Source organism: Schistocerca serialis, chromosome 3, assembly GCF_023864345.2.
Source record: "Schistocerca serialis cubense isolate TAMUIC-IGC-003099 chromosome 3, iqSchSeri2.2, whole genome shotgun sequence".
NCBI classification, from domain to species: Eukaryota; Metazoa; Arthropoda; class Insecta; order Orthoptera; family Acrididae; genus Schistocerca; species Schistocerca serialis.
In genome coordinates, this window is record NC_064640.1 from 189,583,754 (window position 1) to 189,605,984 (window position 22,231).

Here is a 22,231-nt window from a genome sequence, read left to right on the forward strand (position 1 = left end):
AAATAAAAATGACAAAGGTGGTAATAGACTTTACAGGGAAAAATTCAACAGAACCAGAATAAATTTTAAGAATCGCCTCCATCAGTCAGTGGATTACTACCGACTAGCAGTATTCATGTAGAGTGCAATATTGCAGTTTTTTGATGTCCTCTTTTGCTGCAAGTATATGATACAGGCTTTTATTAGGTTTAACATCAGGAAAATGGTGCACCTAGTGAGTCTACATGGAAAATCTCGGCTGCAGTGCACAGGGAACCAGTCGGAACTTGTCCGGACATTGAGTCCTCTGTAGTCATCCCAGAGGAGCCAGCCATCTGGTTTCTTTGGTACCAGATGAAGGGGAGAAGCCCAGAGGCTTTCTGATGATAGTGCTGTGTCTGCTTGTATCATTTCATCGAATTCCACTTTTACAATACAGGGATACAGGGGTTGTTGAGGGCCGGCTGTCTGAGCTATAAGAAAAAATTAGGACCAGGCAGGGTCCTGATGTGATGCGGTGTTGACTAGTGGGGGTGATGACTGCACTTGCAGGTCATGTGATTGATGCAAACCTGTTAAACAGGTGCACCAGTGGTGGTGGCATGATGGTGAAGTGTGACGATGGATAACTGCACTGTCTGGTCTGGCATGCAACCTTCAGTGACATGACCTAATCTAAAGTGGTAACATTCCTTACATCAAGGATGATGTCTCAGAAGGATAGGAAATATAGCCTGTAACTATAATTTGCAGTCCACTGACCTCCATAAACCTATGTTCACATTTAGAATCCTGTGTCTGTATGTAACTACAAGTGAACCATTTGCAGTTGCTAAGTTGTAATTACATATGGTCATGGATGTCACAGCAGGTGCCTGGGAAACGCACACATATCTGACTGGGTACCCATCAGAAACTCAGCTTAGTGTTTCTGTGTGTTACCACTAAATGTCTCGATAGCTGCCTGAGCTGTTGCAGCTGGCAGAATTTCCCAGGGGGTGTGGGAGGCTGCCGTTCATGTTCCCCACCCAAGAAAACAGTGATCTGCACCTAAGCACTCTGTCACCAAAACTACACTGGTAAAAACACTGATTCCTATCAGGCAAGTGTTAGGAGCACACACTACATCATCCATGTAATGGCATGTGTTCTTGTTATTTGTATACCGATGGCTGCAATTTGCTCTGTCAACTCTTTGAGATGAGAGATGATGTCATCCTCCATGTCTCTGGTAGTCATTAAACACCCATGGATCAGCGTCCTCAGATACTGTGTCTGTGACGTCTGCAGCTTGCTAGAGTTTGCCTCTTACATTACCAAGAGCATGGTGTGATGCCTCTCCAGCAAGTGATCCATCCATATGGACCCTAGGAGAGGATTCAATGAGTCTGGTCCAGTCTAAGTGCAGAGGTCTCACAGGAACTGTGATGCCTTCCTGTCGCCATTTTCTTCCCTGTGCAACAGCTGTCTCAAGCATTGCTGTTAGAAGGGGGAAGGAACTGAATGAGCTCACCTTTTAGTAAGTGCGCGTATTTGTGGTAACACCACTAACATCACTGGAAGAGTAGCTGTCTAGTAGTGCCACGGAAAGTGCATTTTCTGTGGAATCTAATATTTTCACAGGCTTTAATGAGTGTGTGAGCCAAAGGGATGGACAGTTTGTCAACGGGCTGGTGCTTTAAATGCCACAGAGTTCACTTGACACCACTGGCACAATCCCATGGTTGATGACAGGTAATAATTTGTCATCCTTGTGGCTGTAGGCAGTCAGAGGCAGACTCATGTATGGGGTGCAGGTAGAACTGCTGTTGTATGTTAGCAGGCATCTGGAAGGTGATGCCAGGGTGCCTGGACACATATTTTCAAGGCTGCACAACTGTAGCAACTCTTTTAATTGTCCTGGAGGAGGTCAGTCTCTGTTGCCACCCATGTTCGTAACTGCTCCTGGTGTCACTGTTGCAGCAAGGTCAGCTCTTCCATGTGTTACCATTGCTCATTACACAATAGTTGCTGCTATTGTTCTGTCACTTGTTTTGGGTGTCGTGATTGTTGCTGTAGTTGTTACATTTGCTCTTGTTGCTGTTGTTTTAACTGTTCCCTCATACTTCTGTCGGGGTCACCACTTTGTAGGTACTTAACCCTTCTATGTACTCTGGCCACAATTGTGTACATTAACTTTTACTGTGGCTTAGCTGCAGTAGAAGTGATTTTTTTCCAATGGAAACCTGAGGTACACATTTGTGGATATTCAACCTTTTCATCATGCAAAAGTGTTGCCAACTGTTGGGAATCACTATGAAAATACCAGCAAGTCAATGCTGCAGTGCGCAGCAGCTCATGACTACCAGAATACATGGATGTGGTTGGTTCACTATACTCTAATGTATAATTGAATATTGTTATTGTTATTTTGCATGGTAATTACTGAATAATCATTTTACAATTTATTACAATAAATGATATTTTGTAATTAGTGTACAAAGTATGTTTTGGAAATGGGTACATTTTTTTGTATAAATCTTGCATCTAAAATCATTAAAACCTCACCTAAGACCATTACCACATAAGGAAAATTTTTCCTTCCACCAGAAAAATTCTGATCTGAAAGAGATAATAATTGGTACATTTTATGTGAAGATAAGATTCTTCATTGGTTTGGACAACAATAAGGAAATGACAGCTATTACATAATTTATCATCATCATCCTGCTAGTTGTTTTCCCTAACACACCTCTGACAACCGCACACTCTCTAGTGCTCATGCTGTGGCAGGTAGCGATGTACTGTCTACTGGAGGGTGCAACCTTTCCAATTTTGGTTGTTCATGACATTGCCAACAAATAGGTATGGGATGACCTGCAAGCTGAGATCACTACTCCAGTCATAATGATATTGTAACTAATGTCTGCAAGTATGATTATGTTCTATTGCATACCCATAGATGAATAGAAGGAAATGGATGACTGTTATGGCGTTATTGCATATTATTGCTGTATTATTGTTGCTATTTCATGTTAATGCTGTTATGATGATGGCGAACGAGTTGTCGCCAATGTTGACTGGTGGTCAATGCTAAATAGAAACATACAAATCACAGCAGGTTTGTCAGTAACATCGATAAGGTGCTGGCTGCATGGTCTGGATCTGCAATGACTAAAATAATTAGAAGTGATTGGTAAAAAATAATATATATTGTACTTAACTGGTTGTACAGGATTCTTCTTGGCTGCATACATATAATTATAAACAGATAGCTATTTAGGCCTCAATTAGGCCATATGTTACTAAGCACCTTGTTAGAAGTTGCTTCCTATCAGCTGAAGGCTATGCTACTTTAATGCTTGACATCCGTAGCAAGAGTGGACGATAGCTCGCTAGAAACTTGATACAAGCCGCGGAGCAGCGCTAGCGGCACTGGTCGTGACTTGCGGGTCCAACGATACTCATACGGACCGCGGTTGATAACTGCAACCCCTAACAAGTGTGGTATTGAACATTGATACCACAAATGTGATCTGAAAAGCTCCTGTAATGGAGTTGTGACCAGCATTCTTAATGGACAGTTTGGGTTTCTAGCACATCTACTGGAGATTTTAGAGTTTCAATGCTGAAGAAAATAATAGCACAATTTTCTTCAGAACTTGTATGATGTAATTTCTTATTGCATTATGCTATATATTCTAACACAGTAAAGCTCAATATGAAGTTCAGTCTTTGAGAGCATTGAGAAAAGTCAGCAAATTTATTGGTACTTTTGTATCATGCTCCCATGAAAATTAACTGTATGATTAAGAAAAAAGTGCAAATAGGCACACACTCTGAGTGTTCTGTACAAGCTTAGTTATGTATATAGATAGATCATGTATAGGTTTCGATGAGTGAGTTTGTGGCGATCATAATATGTGATGCAAATGGCCATATCTTTTTAATGCATTGTCTTTACTTACTTTACTTTCCATGTGGCAAGGGCCTTATCGACCATACACCTGCTCTATGAGCCTCTTCCACTTCTGCCTGTCCAATGCCCTGTTTGTCCAGTTGCTGTTGCTGTTGCTGTTCATCCTAGTTGTGTCCTCCCGAGTGTTATCCCGCCATCTGATTCTAGGTCTCACTCTTCCTCTCGTTCCATCTATTGTTCTGCTGAATGCCATTCTAGGTAGTCTATTTTCTGACATTCTTGCTATATGGCCTGCCCAATTCAACCTTCTCCTCTTGAGCACTTCGACGATGTTATGGTGTTTGTACAGCCCTCTTAATTCTTCATTTCGTCTTATTCTCCATTCCATGTTATTTTCATCACGTACAGGTCCAAAAATTTTCTTTAGTACTTTTCTTTTAAATATTAACAGTTTTTCTTTATCTTTCTTTCCAAATATTAATGTTTCACATCCATATAACATCACAGGTATAATGGTCGATTGATATAAGTGGATTTTTGAAGTTACTGCTAAGTGATCTTTTTCTTAGAATTTTGATGAAACTGTTGCTTTTGATAAATGGGCATCTATTTTTATACCTGTTCTGTTGTTATTACTAAAAAGTCTTCCTAGGTACTTGAAGTGGTCAACAGTCTTGAAATTGAATCCATCTACAGTCAGAGGTGCATCTTTTCTGGTTTTCTTACTTATGGGAAGGTATTCTGTCTTCATTTACATGTAATCCCGTTTTCTCAGCAAGTAATTTTGCATCATTCTGATTAATTCTCTTTTGGAACTACTTATTAGTGCTACATCATCTGCATAGGAAAGTCTTGTAATGTCCCCTTGTGGACTGGTTTTAGAAAATTCTCTATCGATCTTCTCTAGGACAAGGTTAAATAAAATAGGTGAAAAGTCATCCCCTTGTCTCAGTCCAGTGTACACCTTAAAATCTTCAGTTTCTCCTACTGGTGTCTTTAAGCAACATAAAGTTTCATCTATACACATTTTAACTAATCTGATTAATTTTGAAGGTATTTTAAATTCCTTCATTATATTTAGGAGTGTCTGTCAGTATATGCTATCATAGGCCTTTTTTTAAAAAATCTATGAATAATATGTGGACATCTACATTGAATGCATTGTCTTAGAATCTTAAATTTTTTACACCATCAAGGGATCGTAGATCTTAACATTTGACAAATTTCAGCATAATACTTCTACCTATTCCTGAAAGAAAGGGATCAAAACAGACAGACAGACAGCAAAGTGATCCTATAAGGGTTCCGTTTGTACTGACTGAGGTACAGAACCATCAAAATGAAGATCAGTTTTAAATAACTAGATAACAATGCAACAGCCTGAAAATATTGTCTCCCTCATTGAAGAGGAGCATTTCTTTCTTACTTAAACCTCTGATTTTTTTTAAACAGGTATGTATGTTTTTTTCAGTGGAAAATAAAAGTTTATTGAATTGATGTTTATTTCAGATGATCACAGCAGAGTACAACTACTTCCCATACCAGGCCAGAAGAAATCGGTTGACTATGTAAATGCAAATTACATTGATGGATTTCAGCAGTCCCGAGCTTACATTGGCACCCAAGGCCCATTGCCCTCTACTTTTGATTGTTTTTGGCGTATGGTGTGGGAACAGAGAGTTGTAATTATTGTGATGATCACCAATCTTGTGGAGAGAGGACGGGTAAGTTTTATAATTCATTTCATTAGTGGTAGTAGAAGTAGTTATTGTATTGAATTACTTACTTGATTTTAGATCTTTGCTACCTTATTTCTCATAGCCTTTATTGTAAAATATTGTAGGTTTGAACAGTTATAGTATTTTCCTATGATAATGCTACAAACCGAGAAAAAATGGAAGAGGGAGGAAGCATAAATTTGAAATGCAAAATGATGATCCATAAACACACAAATATTCATTCTGCTAACACTCTGTAGAGAAGTCACAGTGTTACAATTGTGATGAACAGTTAAGTCAAATCTTGAGTGAAAATGTGATTAAGTTTATGTTGGTGATCACGTATCATCCTCTCTCTTATTAGCTTCCCTTTAAGTGCAATAATGTTTGCACAATTGTTTTAAGATAGCACTCAAACATTTCACTGAATGACTGTTATAGCTTATCGTTTCAGTGTGATGGAGTCACAGAAAATAACTGTGCAGTTCTTGTAGAGCTCATTTGCCAAGTTAATTATTTTCTATGTGTCATCATTTGTAAAATATTTTTTTCTGGGTCATCTTTAGAAAAAGAAGCAAGCACCAATGTAAGAATCCTTGTTGTATACACACAGCTAGAATGGGAAGAAGACATTGTATCTTGGAGAAACTGTGATGACGCCTTACTTGAACGGAGTATTTGTTAACCACCATAACACAAATTTTCACTGCTTTTTTGATATCAATGTTTTTAGCAAACTGAAATCAGTAGTCTGCAAGGTCACTTTCCAAATTTTTCTCATTACTGATTTCAAATTTTTCTAAACCCACAATCGGTACAAAATTAGTAATGTGATGGTGGCAGTTAATAAGTATCTACTAGAATAACGCCAATGGTGATTTCTCTAACAAAGCTAATTTAAATTCTTCTATGCCTCCATGAAATCTGGAGGCTACTATTTTGAATAAGAGCTGCACGTTTAGTCTTTGTAACTCAAATGTAATTAAATGATCAAATTTACAAACAGGGTTCTTCATTTTTTTGTTTCAGTTTACTAGCTGCCCAAAAATATTAAATATAGTTTTTGACTGATTCACCCATAGACCACAGTTCCTTATCAGGAATTAACTCATCTTACATTCCCATTTAATCACTAAAGTTTAATATATTACAAAAATACCTTTCATGCACAGCATTATTTTGTAGATTCATGAACAGTTAATGCTGCACAAGTTGAGTATCACAATGCATCAGAATGTAAAATTGCTATATGCTTAACCATGAATAGATTTTCACACTTGGTTTTGAAGAAAAAGTAAAGTATAGAATGTGATAAACATAACTTCAAGAACTCTATACTGTGCTTCACCTTCTACATTAAGCTTTTGGTGTAAAAAAGACCAGACTGAACAGTGTGACAGTTTTCTGTATTCCATGTTTCACAATATTATAATCAGTTGGTACAATGATAATATACTATTTCTTTTACTGCTAAGTTCATATCTTTTTCCAGAGTCCCATGTAGCTTACTTTCTTTCTTACACATGCATTATCTATGTTATTTAAGCTAGAGAAACTAGTGAACCACACTATATTAATCACAGATTGTATTGCTTTCATTGTTTCATTGCATTCAGGATTAATAATCACCAATGGACAACTAGTGTTTACAGTTAGGGCTCCCAGTTTGCTGAATTTGCTTCTTCAGTGTATCATCAAAAGATTAAACAGTTGATTTAGAATGAGAATGGTTTAGATTTAGATTACACCCTCAGATCAAGTTCTCTGGACAGTGAATTGTCTTTATGGAACCCCCCCCCCCCCCCCCCCCCCGCCCCCAAGCTGTAATAATATTTTATCTTGCTTTCTTTCTAATTTTTATAAATAACTTTATAAAGTTTGAATTATTTAGGAATAAAGGAGATGACTCATGTAAAGGCAGAAGTGCTACATGGTCAACAGATACACACATAAAAGGTACAGACACACACACACACACACACACACACACACACACACACACACACACGGTTAGTGTGCTGGAGTGAGGTGAGTGTGCAGTGTGTGGTGGGGTGAGGGATGGAGAGAGGCAGGAGGCAGAGAGGGGGTTGGGGGGGGGGCATCACTAGGGCATGAGATGGTAGCACACAACTAGTTGACAGTAAGGATCCAGATGGCATGGATTGTGAAGCAGCCACTGAAATCTCGCATGTTGTGCTCTGCTGCATCTCGCGCCACTGGGTGGTCCACCTTGTTTTTGGCAACCGTTTGACAGTGGCTATTGATTCTGCTTGATAGCTGGTTGGTTGTCATACCAATGTAAAACACAGTGCAGTGGTTGCAGCAGAACTGGTACATAACATGGCTGCTTTCACAGGTGGCTCGACCTCTGATGGGGTAGGATAAGCCCATGACCAGGCCGGAATAGGAGGTGCTGGGGTGGGTGGATAGGGCAGGTCTTCCATGATGGAATGATCCCTGTGGCAGGGGATTGAGGGTGGGAGTGGCATAGGCATGGACTAGGATGTTGTGGAGGTTGGGTGGGCAGCAGAACACCACTTTCGGAAGGGATGGAAGTATCTCGGGTGATGTCCCTCATTTCAGAGCCTGATGATAGATAATCAAAGCCCTATTGAAGGATATGGTTCAGTAATTCCAGTCCCTGGTGGTACTGGGTGCCAAGGGCAGTGCTTCTTTGTGTTTGGTTCTTGGTATGGATGTGAGGTTCAGGTGTGTGTGGAGATATGGCATGGGAGATCTGTTTGTGTATTAGGTCTGGAGGGTACTGTGTGTCTGCAAAGGCCTTTGTGAGGCCTTCAGCATATTTGGTGAGCAGAGTTCTCATCACTGTAGATGCGTCTGTCATGAGTGGCCAGGCTGTAAAGGAGGGAGATTTTGGTGTGGAAGTGGTGTCAGCTGTCAAAGTGCAGGTGGGGGGTGGGTGGATTACTCCTACAGCTTCAGGAAGGAATTCCATTCTGTAAGCTAGCAAAGTAAAATTCTGTATTTTCCCCATGCTCACAACTTTACTTCCACCAGTACCTTGTCTTCTACCTTTCTACCTTTGAGGCATGCTTGGGTAGCTCAGTTGGTAGAGCACTTGCCCGCGAAAGGCAAAGGTCCCAAGTTCAAGTCTCGGTACGGCACACAGCTTTAATCTGCCAGGAAGTTTCATATCAGCACACAGTCCACTACAGAGTGAAAGTTTCGTTCTGGAAACTTGAAAACAGCTTAATCTGGAATATGGGTTTTCAGTTTGATGTTATCTATTTTAATTTATGAGCAGTAACAGTTTTAGTGGATGTGTTTGTTCATGAAGCAGTGTTTCAGTGTGCATAACCTCAGTGAATAGTGCTATAGGAAGATGTTCTTTATTATACTGGATAAGACCACTACAGAGGCTTATAAAATGTGAAAATGGGATTATATTGTCCTTCTCTTAAATTGTGAAAGAAGTTTTTGATTGTGTTCATATTTCGAAAGTGGGCATAAGTATTTGGAAGATGGCTCATAGCATGGAAAACATGCAGTGTTGGTTATTTCTTAGTTGCTTTACTCTTTCAGTATCCTAATTTTATTGACTACCTCGCAAGAAGGGCTTCAGTCACAAAGGGTGCAGGCCAAACACAGGAAGAACGTAGATACAGGAACCATTGGTATAATAGTTGTAAATTGTCATAGCTGTGTTGGGAAAGTACCAGAGCTCCAATCGCTAATAGAAGGCACTGATGCTCAAATCGTTATAGGCACTGAAAGCTGGCTGAAACCAGATATAAGGTCAGCCAAAATTTTTGCGAAGAACCTAATGGTGTTCCAAAAGGATAGGCTAAACACAGTTGGCAGTGGCGTGTTTGTTGCTTTCAGAAGTAGTTTAACTTGTCGCGAAATTGAAGTAGATACTTGCTGTGAGTTATTATGGGCAGAGGTCATTGTTGGCAGCAGGAATAAAATAATAATAGGATCCTTTTACCGACCTCTGAATTCAGATGATACAGTTGCTGATAGGTTCAAAGAAAACTTGAGTTTGATTTCAAACACGTACCCGACTCACACGATAATAGTTGGTCGTGACTTTAATTTATCCTCGATATGTTGGCAAAAATACATGTTTAATTTCAAAGGTACGCATAAAATATCACCCAAAATTGTGCTAAATGCATTCTCTGAAAATTATTTCAAGCAGTTAGTTCATGAGCCCACGCGAATAGTAAACGGTTGTGAAAACACACTTGACCTCTTAGCAACAACTACACAAAAAAGCAGATAAAAATTCACTTGACGCTTCCTGAGAGACAATCTTCACTCATTCCAAATTAATAATATAAGTGTAGACCAGATGTGGCTTGAATTCAAAGAAATATTATCGGCAGCAATTGAGAGATTTCTACCAAATAAATTAACAAACGACGGAGCTGGTCCTCCTTGGTACACGAAACGGGTTAGAACACTGTTGCAGAAACAAAGAAACAAACATGCCAAATTTAAACAGATGCAAAATCCCCAAGATTGGCAATCTTTTACAGAAGCTCGAAATTTACCGTGAACTTCAATGTGAGATGCTTATAACAGTTTCCACAACGAAACTTTGTCTCAAAACCTGGCAGAAAATCCAAAGAGATTCTGGCCGTATGTGAAGTATGTTAGCGGCACGAAACAATCGATGCCTTCTCTGCACAATAGCAATGGAGATACTATCGAAGACAGCACTGCCAAACCAGAGTTACTAAACACAGCCATCCAAATGCCTTCACAAAAGAAGATGAAGTAAATATTCCAGAATTCAAATTGAGAACAGATGCCAACATGAGTAACGTAGAATTAAATATCCTCGGAGCAGTGAAGCAACTTAAATCACTTAATAAAAGCAAGTCTTATGGTCCAGACTATATACCAATTAGGTTTCTTTCAGAGTATGCCTGATGCATTAGCTCCATTCTTGACAATCATATACAACCATTCGCTCGACGAAAGAACTGTACCCAAAGGCTGAAAAGTTGCACAGGTCACACCAATATTCAAGAATGGTAGTAGGAGTAATCCACTAAATTACAGGCCGATATCATTAACATTGATATGCAGCAGGATTTTGTTACATGTATTGTGTTCAGACATTATGAATTACCTCAAAGAAAACAGTATATTGACACACACAGTTAATATGGGTTTAGAAAACATCATACCTGTGAAACACAACTAGCTCTTTATTCACATGAAGTGTTGAGTGCTATTGATAAGGGATTTCAGATCAATTCCATATTTCTGGATTTGCGGAAGGCTTTTGACACTGTACCACACAAGAGGCTTCTAGTGAAAGTGCGTGCTTATGGAATATCGTCTCAGTTATGTGACTGGATTTTTGATTTCCTGTCAGAGAGGTCATAGTTCGTAGTAATTGACGGAAAGTCATTTAGTAAAACAGAAGTGATTTCTGATGTTCCCCAAGGTAGTGTTATAGGCCCTTTGCTGTTCCGTATCAATATAAATGATTTGGGAGACAATCTGAGCAGCCATCTTAGGTTGTTTGCAGCTGATGCTGTCATTTATCGACTAATAAAGTCATCAGAAGATAAAAAAAATTGCAAAATGATTTAGAAAAATATCTGAATGATGCGAAAATTGGCAGTTGACCATAAATAACGAAAAGTGTGAGTTTGTGCACATGAGTGCTAAAAGGAATTCGTTAAACTTTGGTTACACAATAAATCAGTCTAATCTAAAAGCCATAAATTCAACAAAATACCTAGGTGTTACAGTTATGAACAACTTAAATTGGAAGGAACACATGGAAAACGTTGTGGGGAAGGCTAACCAAATACTGCGTTTTATTGGCAGGACACTTAGAAAATGCAACATATCTACTAAGGAGACTGCCTACATTACGCTTGTCCATCGTCTTTTAGAATACTGCTGCACAGTGTGAGAGCCATACCAGATAGGACTGACAGCATACATCGAAAAAGTTCAAAGAAGGGCAGCACGTTTTGTATTATCACGAAATATGAGAGAGAGAGTCACAGAAATGATACAGGATTTGGGCTGGACTTCATTAAAAGAAAGGCGTTTTTTGTTGCGACAGAATCTTCTCAAAAAATTCCAATCACCAACTTTCTCCTCTGAATGTGAAAATATTTTTGTTGACACCAACCTACATAGGGAGAAACAATCACCACGGTAAAATAACAGAAATCAGAGCTTGTATGGAAAGATATAGGTGTTCGTTCTTTCTGCGCGCTATACGAGATTGGAATAATAGAGAATTGGGAAGGTTGTTTGATGAACCCTTTGCCATGCACATAAATGTGATTTGCAGAGTATCCATGTAGATGTAGATGTAGATGTAAGGATGGCAGTGAAACTTCTTCACCCCAGTACCTGGTATGTACGAGAACTGATGGGGAATCTTTCTTGTCAGTGAAACCTCAGTTTTTTGTGGAGCTTTTAGAGGACAAGTTTGGGGAGGTGGAGGGCTTGACCAAAATGCGGTCAGGGTCGGCCCTGATCAAAATAACATCCTCTGCCCAGTCATGGGCACTACTCGCCTGTGACAAGCTGGGGGATGTTTCTGTTTCCATCATGCCCTATAAGAGCTTAAATATGGTCCAGGGTATCATATTTCACAGGCACCTTCTTTTGCAGTCTGACGATGAGCTCCCCACCAATTTAAAGCGATGAAGTGTCCATTTCGCATTTCATCCAGCATGGCACCGGGATCCGAGGGATAATCAGGTTGCCACCTGTGCCTTCATCTTGGCCTTCAAGGGTAACACATTACCCGAGAAGGTCAAGATGATGGTCTACCACTCTGTAGTGCCATATATCCCACCCCCGCTGTGCTGTAAGTGCTGGAATTTCGGCCATATGTCTTCCTACTGTATTTCCAGCATCACCTGTTGGGATTGTGGACATTCTTCACATCCCAATACTCCCTGTGCTCTGCCTCCCATCTGTGTCAACTGTGGAGAGCACCGTTCGCCTTGCTCACCAGACTGCAGGATTCTCCAGAAAGAAAGAAAAATTGTGGAATACAAGACCTTGGACCGACTGACCTACACTGAGGTTAAGAGAAAATATCAGAGGCTACATCCTATATATATGATGTCAACCTACGTTGCTTCTATGACAACGCTTCTACCATCTTCTGCTCCACTGCATACAGTTGGCTCTCAGAGCCATCAGACTCCACCTGCCTCCTTGATGGTGAGGGGGCCCTTCCCCCCTGTTGCTCCTGCACAGTCTACTTCAGCAGCAACACCTCCCCCCCCTCCCCCTCTGACCACCCAACCAACAGGGACGTCAGTCCCCACTTCTCAGCTGGAGAAGTGTAAGTCTTCTTCGGCTCCTCTCGCTAGGAAGGGATCCCTTGGGTCACTCCCTTTCCAGATTCTACTAGTGGAAAAGCTGACACCCACCAGTGGCCAAAGTGACCACAGGTAGCTGGTCTTAGGGCTTCACGGTCCTCCTCAGTCCCCTCCAGGAAAGCTGGTTCCCGGCAATGCGGACCCCTGCCCTCTCCAGCTATAAGGGATATTACAGCAACCATAATGGCTATGATAGAGCATTTGGTGGAGTTTGCGTCTATGCCCTGAACTCAGTGTGAATGAACCTGTGCCCCTTCAAGCCCCTCTTGAAGCTGTGGCTGTCAGGATATGGACAACACAGGAAATAACTGTCTGCAATGTATATCTTCCTCCAGATGGTGCAGTACCCCTGAACATATTGCCTGCACTGATTGATCAACTCCCTAAACCTCCCTACTTTAGGGAGATTTTAATATGCATAGCCCCTTTTGGGGTGGTGCCATGCTTATTGGTCGAGGAAAGGGGCTTGAAAATTTACTGTCACAACTCAACCTCTGCCTCTTAAATACAGGTGCCCCCACACATTTCACTGTGGCACATGGTACATATTCGGCCATTTATCTCTTAGTTTGCAGCCCTGGCCTTCTCCCATCTATCCACTGGAGAGCACATGATTACCTGTGTGGTAGTGACCACTTCCCCATCTTCCTGTCACTCCCCTGGCATCGTGCCCATGGACACCTACCCAGGTGGGCTTTAAACAAGGCAGACTGGGAAGCCTTCACCTCTGCTGTCACCGCTGAAGCTCCCCCACATGATGCCATCAATGTTAGCATTGAGCAGGTCACTACAACGATCGTTTCTGCAGTGGAAAACACAATCCATCATTCTTTAGGGTGCCCCCAGTGAAAGACAGTCACTTATTGGTCACCGGAAGTCACTGAGGCAATTAAAGAGCATCAGCGAGCTCTACAGTGACATAAGCGGCACCCTTCCCAAGAGCATCTAATAGCCTTTAAGTGGCTTTGTGCCTGCATTTGCCAGCTTATGAAACAATGGAAACAGGAGTGTTGGGAGAGGTATGTGTCGATCATTGGGTGCCATACGTCACCTTCCCAAGTCTGGATGAAGATCAAATGTCTTTTTGGTACCAGACCCCAACAGGTGTCCCTGACATTAACATCAATGGCGTGTTATCTACCAACGCAAATGCGGTTGCCAAGCACTTTGCTGAGCACTGTACTCGAGCCTCTGCACTGGAGAACTACCCCCCAGCCTTTTGCACCCTCAAACGGTGGTTGGAAAGGAAAGTCCTCTCATTCACTACATGCCACAGTGAACCCTATAATGCCCCATTTAGAGAGTGTGGGCTCCTCAGTGCCCTTGCACATTGCCCTGGCACAGCTCCTGGGCCGGATCGGATCCACAGTCAGCTGATTAAACATGTCTCATCTGACTACAAGTGACATCTTCTTGTCATCTTCAACCGGATCTGGTGCGATGGCATCTTTCCATCACAGTGGCAAGAGAGCACCATTATTCTGTTGCTCAAACCCGGTCAGAACCCACTTCATGTGGATAGCTACCGGCCCATCAGCCTCACCAACTTTCTTTGTAAGCTGTTGGTACATATGGTGTGTCGGCAATTGGGTTGGGTCCTGGAGTCACGTGGTGTACTGCCTCCATGTTATGGTGGCTTCTGCCAGGGCCACTCTACCACTGATAATCTTGTGTCCTTCAAGTCTGCTGTCCAAACAGCCTTTTCCTGGTGCCAACATCTGGTTGCTTACGTAAAGCATACAACACGACCTGGCGACATCATATCCTTGCCACATTGTATGAGTGGGGTTTCTGGGGCCTGCTCCTGATTTTTATCCAAAACTTCCTGTCGCTCCGTATTTTCTGTGTCCAAGTCAGTGCTTCCCATAGTTTCCCCTGTATTCAGAAGAATGGTGTTCGGCAGGGCTCCGTATTGAGTGTCTGTCTATTTTTTTGTGGCTATTAATGGTCTAGCAGAAGTTGTAGTGCCGTTAGTCTCACATTCTCTGTATGCGGATGACTTCTGCATTTCATACTGCTCCTCCAGTACTGGTGTTGCTGAGCAGTGCCTACTATGAGCCATTCACAAGGTGCAGTCATGGGCTCTAGCTCACTGCGTCCAGTTTTCAGCCACGAAGTCATGTGTCATGCATTTCTGTTGGCATTGCACCATTCATCCAGAAGCAGAACTTTACCTTAATAATGATCCACTCACTGTAGTGGAGACATATTGATTCTTAGGACTGATTTTCGATGCCTGATTGACTTGGCTACCTCACCTTCATCAGCTTAAGCGGAATTGCTGGCAGCACCTCATTGCCCTCTGCTGCCTGACCAACACCAACTGGGGTGCAGATTGCTCTACACTACTGCAGCTCTACAGAGCCCTTGTTCAATCCCACCATGACTATGAGAGTGTGGTTTATGGTTTGGCAACGCCCACAGCATTGCATTTACTCAACCCAGTGCACCACTGTTGGGAGCTTTTAGAACGAGTCGGGTGACTAGTGTCCTGGTGGAGGCCGGAGTCCCTCCATTGGAGGTTAGGTATGCACAACTGATCCCCAATTACGTTGCACACATTTGTAGTTCTCCTGTGCATCCGAATTACTGTCTCCTTTTCCCAACCACGGCAGTTCATCGCCTGCGTTGGCGCCCCAGGTCAGGGCTTACGATTGCAGTTCACATCCTGTCCCTTCTGTCTGAAATGGAGTCCTTCCCATTACCACCTCTCTTTGAGGTCCATTCATGTACACCTCAATGGTGTACACCTAGGCCGCAGATTCTTCTGGACCTTTTGTATAGCCCTAAGGACTCCGTTAACACTGTGGCTCTCTGCTATCGCCTCCTCTTGATTCTCGACATGTACTGGGGCCATGAAGTGGTTTACACCAACGACGGCTCAATGGCTGATGGTCACGTAGGCTTTGCTTATGTTCATGGAGGACATATTGAACAGTACTCCTTGCCAGATGGCTGCAGACTTTTCACTGCAGAGCTGGCGGCCATATCGTGTGCTCTTGAGAACATCTGCTCATGCCCTGGCAAGTCATTTCTCCTTTGTACTGACGCCTTGAGCAGCCTACAAGCTATTGACCAGTGCTACCCTTGCCATCCTTTGGTAGCATCCATTCAGGAGTCCACCTATGCCCTGGAATGATTCTGTCATTCAGTGGTGTTTATGTGGACCCCAGGACACGTCAAAATCCCAGGCAATGAACTTGCCGACAGGCTGGCCAAACAGGCTATGCGGAAATCGCTTCTGGAGATGGGCATCTCCAAAACTGACCTGCATTCTGTCTTATGCTGCAGGGTTTTATGGCTTTTGGAGATGGAATGGCATAACAGTATGCACGACAAACTGTGTGTCGTTAAGGAAACTACGAATGTGTGAATATGTTCCATGCGGTCCTGTCACAGGGAATCAGTTGACCTCTGCTGGCTCTGCATTGGCCATACGCATGGTTACCTCCACCATCGAGAAGACCAACCTCAGTGTCACTGTGGCTCCCAAATGACAGTCGTCCACCTCTTGCTGGACTGCCCACTTTTAGCCATTCTGTGGATTTTTAACTTTCCCAGCACCCTACCTTCAGTGTTGGGCGAAAATGCCTCAACAGCAGCTTTAGTTTTATGTTTTATTCATGAGGGTGGGTTTTATCATTTGATCTAAGTTTTAGCGTGTGCCCTTTGTCCCTCTGTGTCCTCCACCCTAGGGCTTTTAGGGTGGAGGTTTTAATGTGTTGCAGAGTGGCTGGCTTCTCCTTTTTATTCTCATGGTCAGCCAGCCATGGTAATCTGCCCTCTTGTTTTGATCTCTTCTACATGTTTCTTGCATCTCTCTGTGATTTTCTTGTCCGATTTTGTCCATTTTAGAGTTTGTTGCCCTTCTGTCATTCTTGTAGTTTTCTCCTTTCTTCAGCAGTGTCTTGTATGTCTTGATTATTTTACTCCCACTCTTGAGGAATTTTAATTGGAACGAGGGACCGATAACCTAGGAGTTTGGTCTCTCCCCTCCCCTCCTCTTTTAAACCAACCAACCATTGCTGACTGTTAATGAAGGCACGAGCATGTGGAGTAACTTCATAGATATCTGAGTGGAATTGTGATAGGACCACTGTTGCTCTCTATATACGTAAATGATTTGGGAGACAGATTGGGCAGCAATCTGCAGTTGTTTGCTGATGATTCTGTGGTGTAATGTAAGGTGTCAAAGTGGAGTGACTGTAGGAAGATACAAGGTGACTTCTTAAGTAATAGAACCCAGTATGTTGTCCTCAACAGCAAGTGTTCATCAGAGAGTGCTCCAGGGAATTGTGATAGGACCACTGTTGCTCTCTATATACGTAAATGATTTGGGAGACAGATTGGGCAGTAATCTGCAGTTGTTTGCTGATGATTCTGTGGTGTAATGTAAGGTGTCAAAGTGGAGTGACTGTAGGAAGATACAAGGTGACTTAGACAAAATTTCCAGTTGGTGTGATGAATGGCAGCAAGCTCTAAATGTAGGAAACTGTAAGTTGATGTGGATGGGTAGGAAGAACGCAGCTGTAATTTTCAGATACAGTATTGCTAGTCTCATGCTTGACACAGTCAAGTCATTTAAATATCTGGGCGTAATATTGCAAAGTGATATGAAATGGAGTGAGCATGTGAGAACGGTGGTAGGGAAGGCAAACGGTCAACTTTGGTTTATTGGGGGAGTTTTAGGAAATATTAGTTCACTTGTAAAGGAGACCACATATAGGATGCTGGTGCAACCTATTATTGAGTATTACTCAAATGTTTGGGATCCACATCAGGTCAGATTGAAGGAAGACATCAAAGCAAGTCAGAACCCGACTGCTAAATTTGTTACCGGTAGGCTCGGCCAACACATAAGTGTTATGGAGGTGCTTCAGGAACTGAAATGGGGATGCTTGGAGGGAAGGTAATGCTCTTTTTGAGAAACACTATAGAGAAAATTTAGAGAACCACTATTTGCAGCTGAATGCCAACTGATTATACTACTGCCAACATACATTGCATGTAAGGACCACAAAGACAATCTACAAGAAATTTGGGTTCAATGGAGACATATAGGCAGTCATTTTTCCATTGATCTGTTTGCAAGTGGAACAGGAAAGGAAATAACTAGTAGTGGTATGAGGTACCTTCTGCCACAGACTGTATGGTGGCTTCTGGAGTATGTGTGTAGATGCAGAAATAGAGCATACAAAGTGCAAACAGTTCAGTGAGAAGGCTGTTCTCATGTGAACTGGCAGTAAACAAATGCCAACAACAATAGTTCAGGTATACATGTCAAAGTCACAAGGAGAAGATAATGGATAAAAAAAGAGTGTGAGGCTGCCAAATAGATAATTGACTATGTAAAAGGAGATGATAATGTAACAACCATAGGGGATTGGAACATCATAGTAGGGAAAGGAATAAGACTTATTGAATTCTGTAATAAATTTTAGCTGTTAATAGCAACTATGCTGTTCAAAAATCACAAGAAGAGGAGGTATACTTGGAAAAGGCCAGGAGATATGGAAGATTCCAGCTGAATTACATCATGGTCAGACAGAGATTCTGAAATCAGATGTTGGGTTGTAAGGTGTACCCCAGAGCACATATAGACTCAGATCGCAATTTAGTAATGATGAAGAGTAGACTGATGTTTAAAGAGATTGGTTCATTAAAATCAGTCTGCAGAGAAGTGGAATACTCAAGTACTGAGGAACCATGAGATGGGTTTGAAGTTCTCTGAGACTATAGATCCCATGATATTCATTATCACAGTAGCCAGTTCAGTTGACGAGGCATGAACATCTCTAAAAAGGGCAGTTGTATAAGTTGGACAGACAAACATAGCTACAAGAAAGGAAACTGTAAAGAAACCTTGGGTAACAGAAAAAAATACTTCACCTGCTCCACAAAATACTAGAGAAATTCAGAAATACGCAAATATAAGTGACTTAGGAGTGAAATAAATAGTAACGGCATGGAAACTAAGGTGAAATGGCTATGGGAAAAATGTGAAGTAATTGAAAAAGAAATGGTCCTCAGAAGGAAGATTCAGTATATAGAAAAGTCAAAACAACATTTGGTGCAATGAAAAGCAAGGATGTTTACATCAAAGAGGCTAACGTGAGTTCCTCTGTTACATGTAGAGGAGAGAGCGAATAGATGGAAAAGGTACACTGAAGGTCTCTATGAGGGGGAGGACTTGTCCAAACTGATTGAGGAAGAAATGGGAGTTGATATGGAAGCCATAAGGGGGTCCATTATTAGAGTCAGAATTTAATAAAGCTTTGGAAGACTTTTGATCACATAAGGCAAAAGCAGTAGATAACATTTGTTTGAAATTTCTGAAATCATTGGGGGAAGTGGCAAAAAAGTGACTATTCAAGTTCTTCTGTAGGCACTCTACCTCTGAAGACCTATCATTGGACTTGGAAAAAATATTACCCACAAAGTCCTGGATGTAGCAAGGGCAGATAAAAGTGAGAGCTATTGTGCAGTTAGCTTAACAGCTCATACATCCAAGCTGGTGATAGAAGAATTGTAAAGAAAATTGAAGATCTCTTAGATGATGATCAGTTTGGTTATCAGAAAGGCAGAGACACCAGATAGGCAGTTCTGATATTCTAACTGATAATGGAACCAATGCTTAACAAAAATCAAGACTTGTCCGTAGAGTTTCTCCATGCGGAAAAAGTGTTCAACAGTGTTAAATGGTGTAAAATATTTGAAATTCAGACCAAAATAGTAGTAAGCTATAGGAAAAACCAGGTATAACACAACATAGACAAGCATTATATCTTTGAAAGCATCAGTTTATGTAAATATAATGACTATGTCAGCTGGACATTTCAGTGGTATTTTTATTTGACTTTACCATCACATTTTTTAACACAGATTAAATGGTAACTTAGTTGAATAGATGTTATTTCTGGGTCTACCTTTATACTTTACATGCCACTGTACCAGTTTAGTCTGATTTAATTTAGTTTGCATTTTTGCCTGTTTGGTGAATTGTATTCTCAACAACCCACTATGATGTGGAATGTGTCAATAGGTTTAGAAATAAGATGCATTTTATCTGTGAAAACATGGCTATATACTGGACATTCACACTACAATCTTAAACTACAAGAAAATTGGTTAAATGTTGCCCAACTACATGTGTACTGTCTACTCAGAAATTCATCTGCAGATTTGAAAAAATTGTCAAGTAGAAATGATTTAAATTTGTTTTCCCAAAGTTACATTATCTGCCAGCATCTTTAATTCACAAGTAAGGTGTTCAAAGATTTTTGTGGCTGCATGCTTTGCTCCTTTCTGTGCACAAGCAAATTTAAATCATACATAGTGGAGCCTACTTTTGTTCTTGGTGTTATATTTATGAATGCTACTTTTATTATCAAACTGTGGAGTGTTAGCCACTTTGTCTCCTGTTTCATTTGCACATGAAACAAATGAAAAATGACTGTCTGATTGCCTGTGTACACACCAATCTAATCTCTGTCATCTTACTATCATGGTTAACACACAAATATATAATGGAGGTAGCAGTACTGATTTACAGTCTCTCTTGAATACTGGTCCTCTACATTGTCCAGAGGGTTCAATAAAACTTTATTATCATTCTTCCAATGATTTTCATTGAAGTTCTCTGAGTATATCTGTTCCACTTTAGTATATGCCATATTGACTTTGTACCGTCTTAGCTGTATGTGTCTGAATTCTGCGATAGTCCTCACTCTAGACTAATTTGCAGTACAAACTGGTGTGTGCTTTTCTTAACAAAGGGACCACACTTTCCCAGAATTCACTCATCAAATCTAAGTCTTCCATACATCACACATATTACCGATTTCAAGTGCTCATTCAGCCTTGTATCAGTTTATAGCATAACCACTAAAGTATTTAGATGATGTGACAGGTTCTACAACCTTATTACTAATGCTGCACTATGGTACTACTGGGTTCTTTCTTTAGTTTGTGCTTTATCTTGTATTTATTCAGATTTAGATGGTCAATGTTGTAACCCAAGAACACTGTAACCTTATTACATGATAAAGAATACACATGAGATACAAATTACATACAACAGACAACACACAAGTGGTCAGCAGAGCTATGTGCTCTGGCCTATATAGTCATTAGTCCTAACAGGGGGGGACAGCCATAATGCTGCGCAGGCAACTGCCGTCACACTAGCAGGCCGATTGGCCTCTAGTGGCTGAATGAAGCACAAACTTCATGTGCAGACTATGAAGTGGTGCACACACAAATTTGGTAGTTACAGCAGTCTGTTCTACATAACTAGTATCATTAACATACACCGTCTGAACCCAAAATGTAAGATTTTTTGTTATTGATGAAAATATTTCCTTTGTGTTGTGAGACTAAAAGTATTTATGTAAACGATGTCAGAGAATTTTCAGAGTTTATGTCTTTGCAGCAGTAAGACTTTTACAAATGAAATACATACTTAAAATGTACAAGAAGTGGGAAATTAAGAAGTGATGGAGAAATAAAAAGTAAAGGCCGTGCATAGTGAACCATTCTGATATTCATGTTGTTGTTGTTTTGGAAAACTGTAAAAATCTAACATGGGTAAATTGGGTCGAGGTACTTACTATCCTTCCCCTTCATTAATGAGTGTTGTGATTAATTTGAATTTAGGGTGTTCATTGTATAAAAAGTAAAATTGAACTCAAAATATCATTAAAATCACAGAAAGCTAAAAAGGCAAATACAGAAAATTTTGTTGTGTTAAAATTTATTTTAATTGTGTGCTTTTTAATAAACATTGGTGATTATGATAACAATAAACCATTGCTTTAGATCCTAATATTGACCACTGTTTGTTTCGTTTCTTCAATTTTTTTATGTCAGCCAATGCAAATAAATGTTATTTGATTTGATTTTTACTTATGAGTTTTTGAGTTAGCTATCATGTGAATGATGGGAACATTATAAGTTCACAAAGATTGAGGAGGATTAGATTTCAATAAGGAAAATACTAACTGAATCAAGTTTTCAAAAAATACTGTTTCTGTAGCAAATATTGTACCACACTCTGTTGTTTTTTGTAAATTTTCATTGATTATCTTCACTTCATAACATAAATGTAGTGCAATAAAGAACATATACTTGTTTAAACAAGATTCTGTGTCAAATGACTTTAGCACATGTAGGATGCATCATTAGCATGTTAGGCAGCATTTTATAGTGCAATTAGAACTTTAGCAGTCTAAGGTTATATACAGAGACAAATAATGAGATGCCATTGATAGTATTGGCATCTGCTGTGATTGAAACAATGA

General features: G+C 40.7%; 1 protein-coding gene across 2 annotated transcripts in view; it reads left to right on the forward strand.

Moving 5' to 3' along the window:
* Positions 1-22,231, forward strand: part of LOC126469893 (tyrosine-protein phosphatase 99A-like) — a 483,039-nt gene that overhangs the window by 345,811 nt on the left and 114,997 nt on the right. For both annotated transcript variants that reach the window (XM_050097234.1, XM_050097235.1), the window contains one exon: positions 5,387-5,601. In XM_050097234.1, coding sequence (XP_049953191.1) covers positions 5,387-5,601 — 215 coding nt within the window. The remainder of the gene's footprint in view (positions 1-5,386; positions 5,602-22,231) is intronic.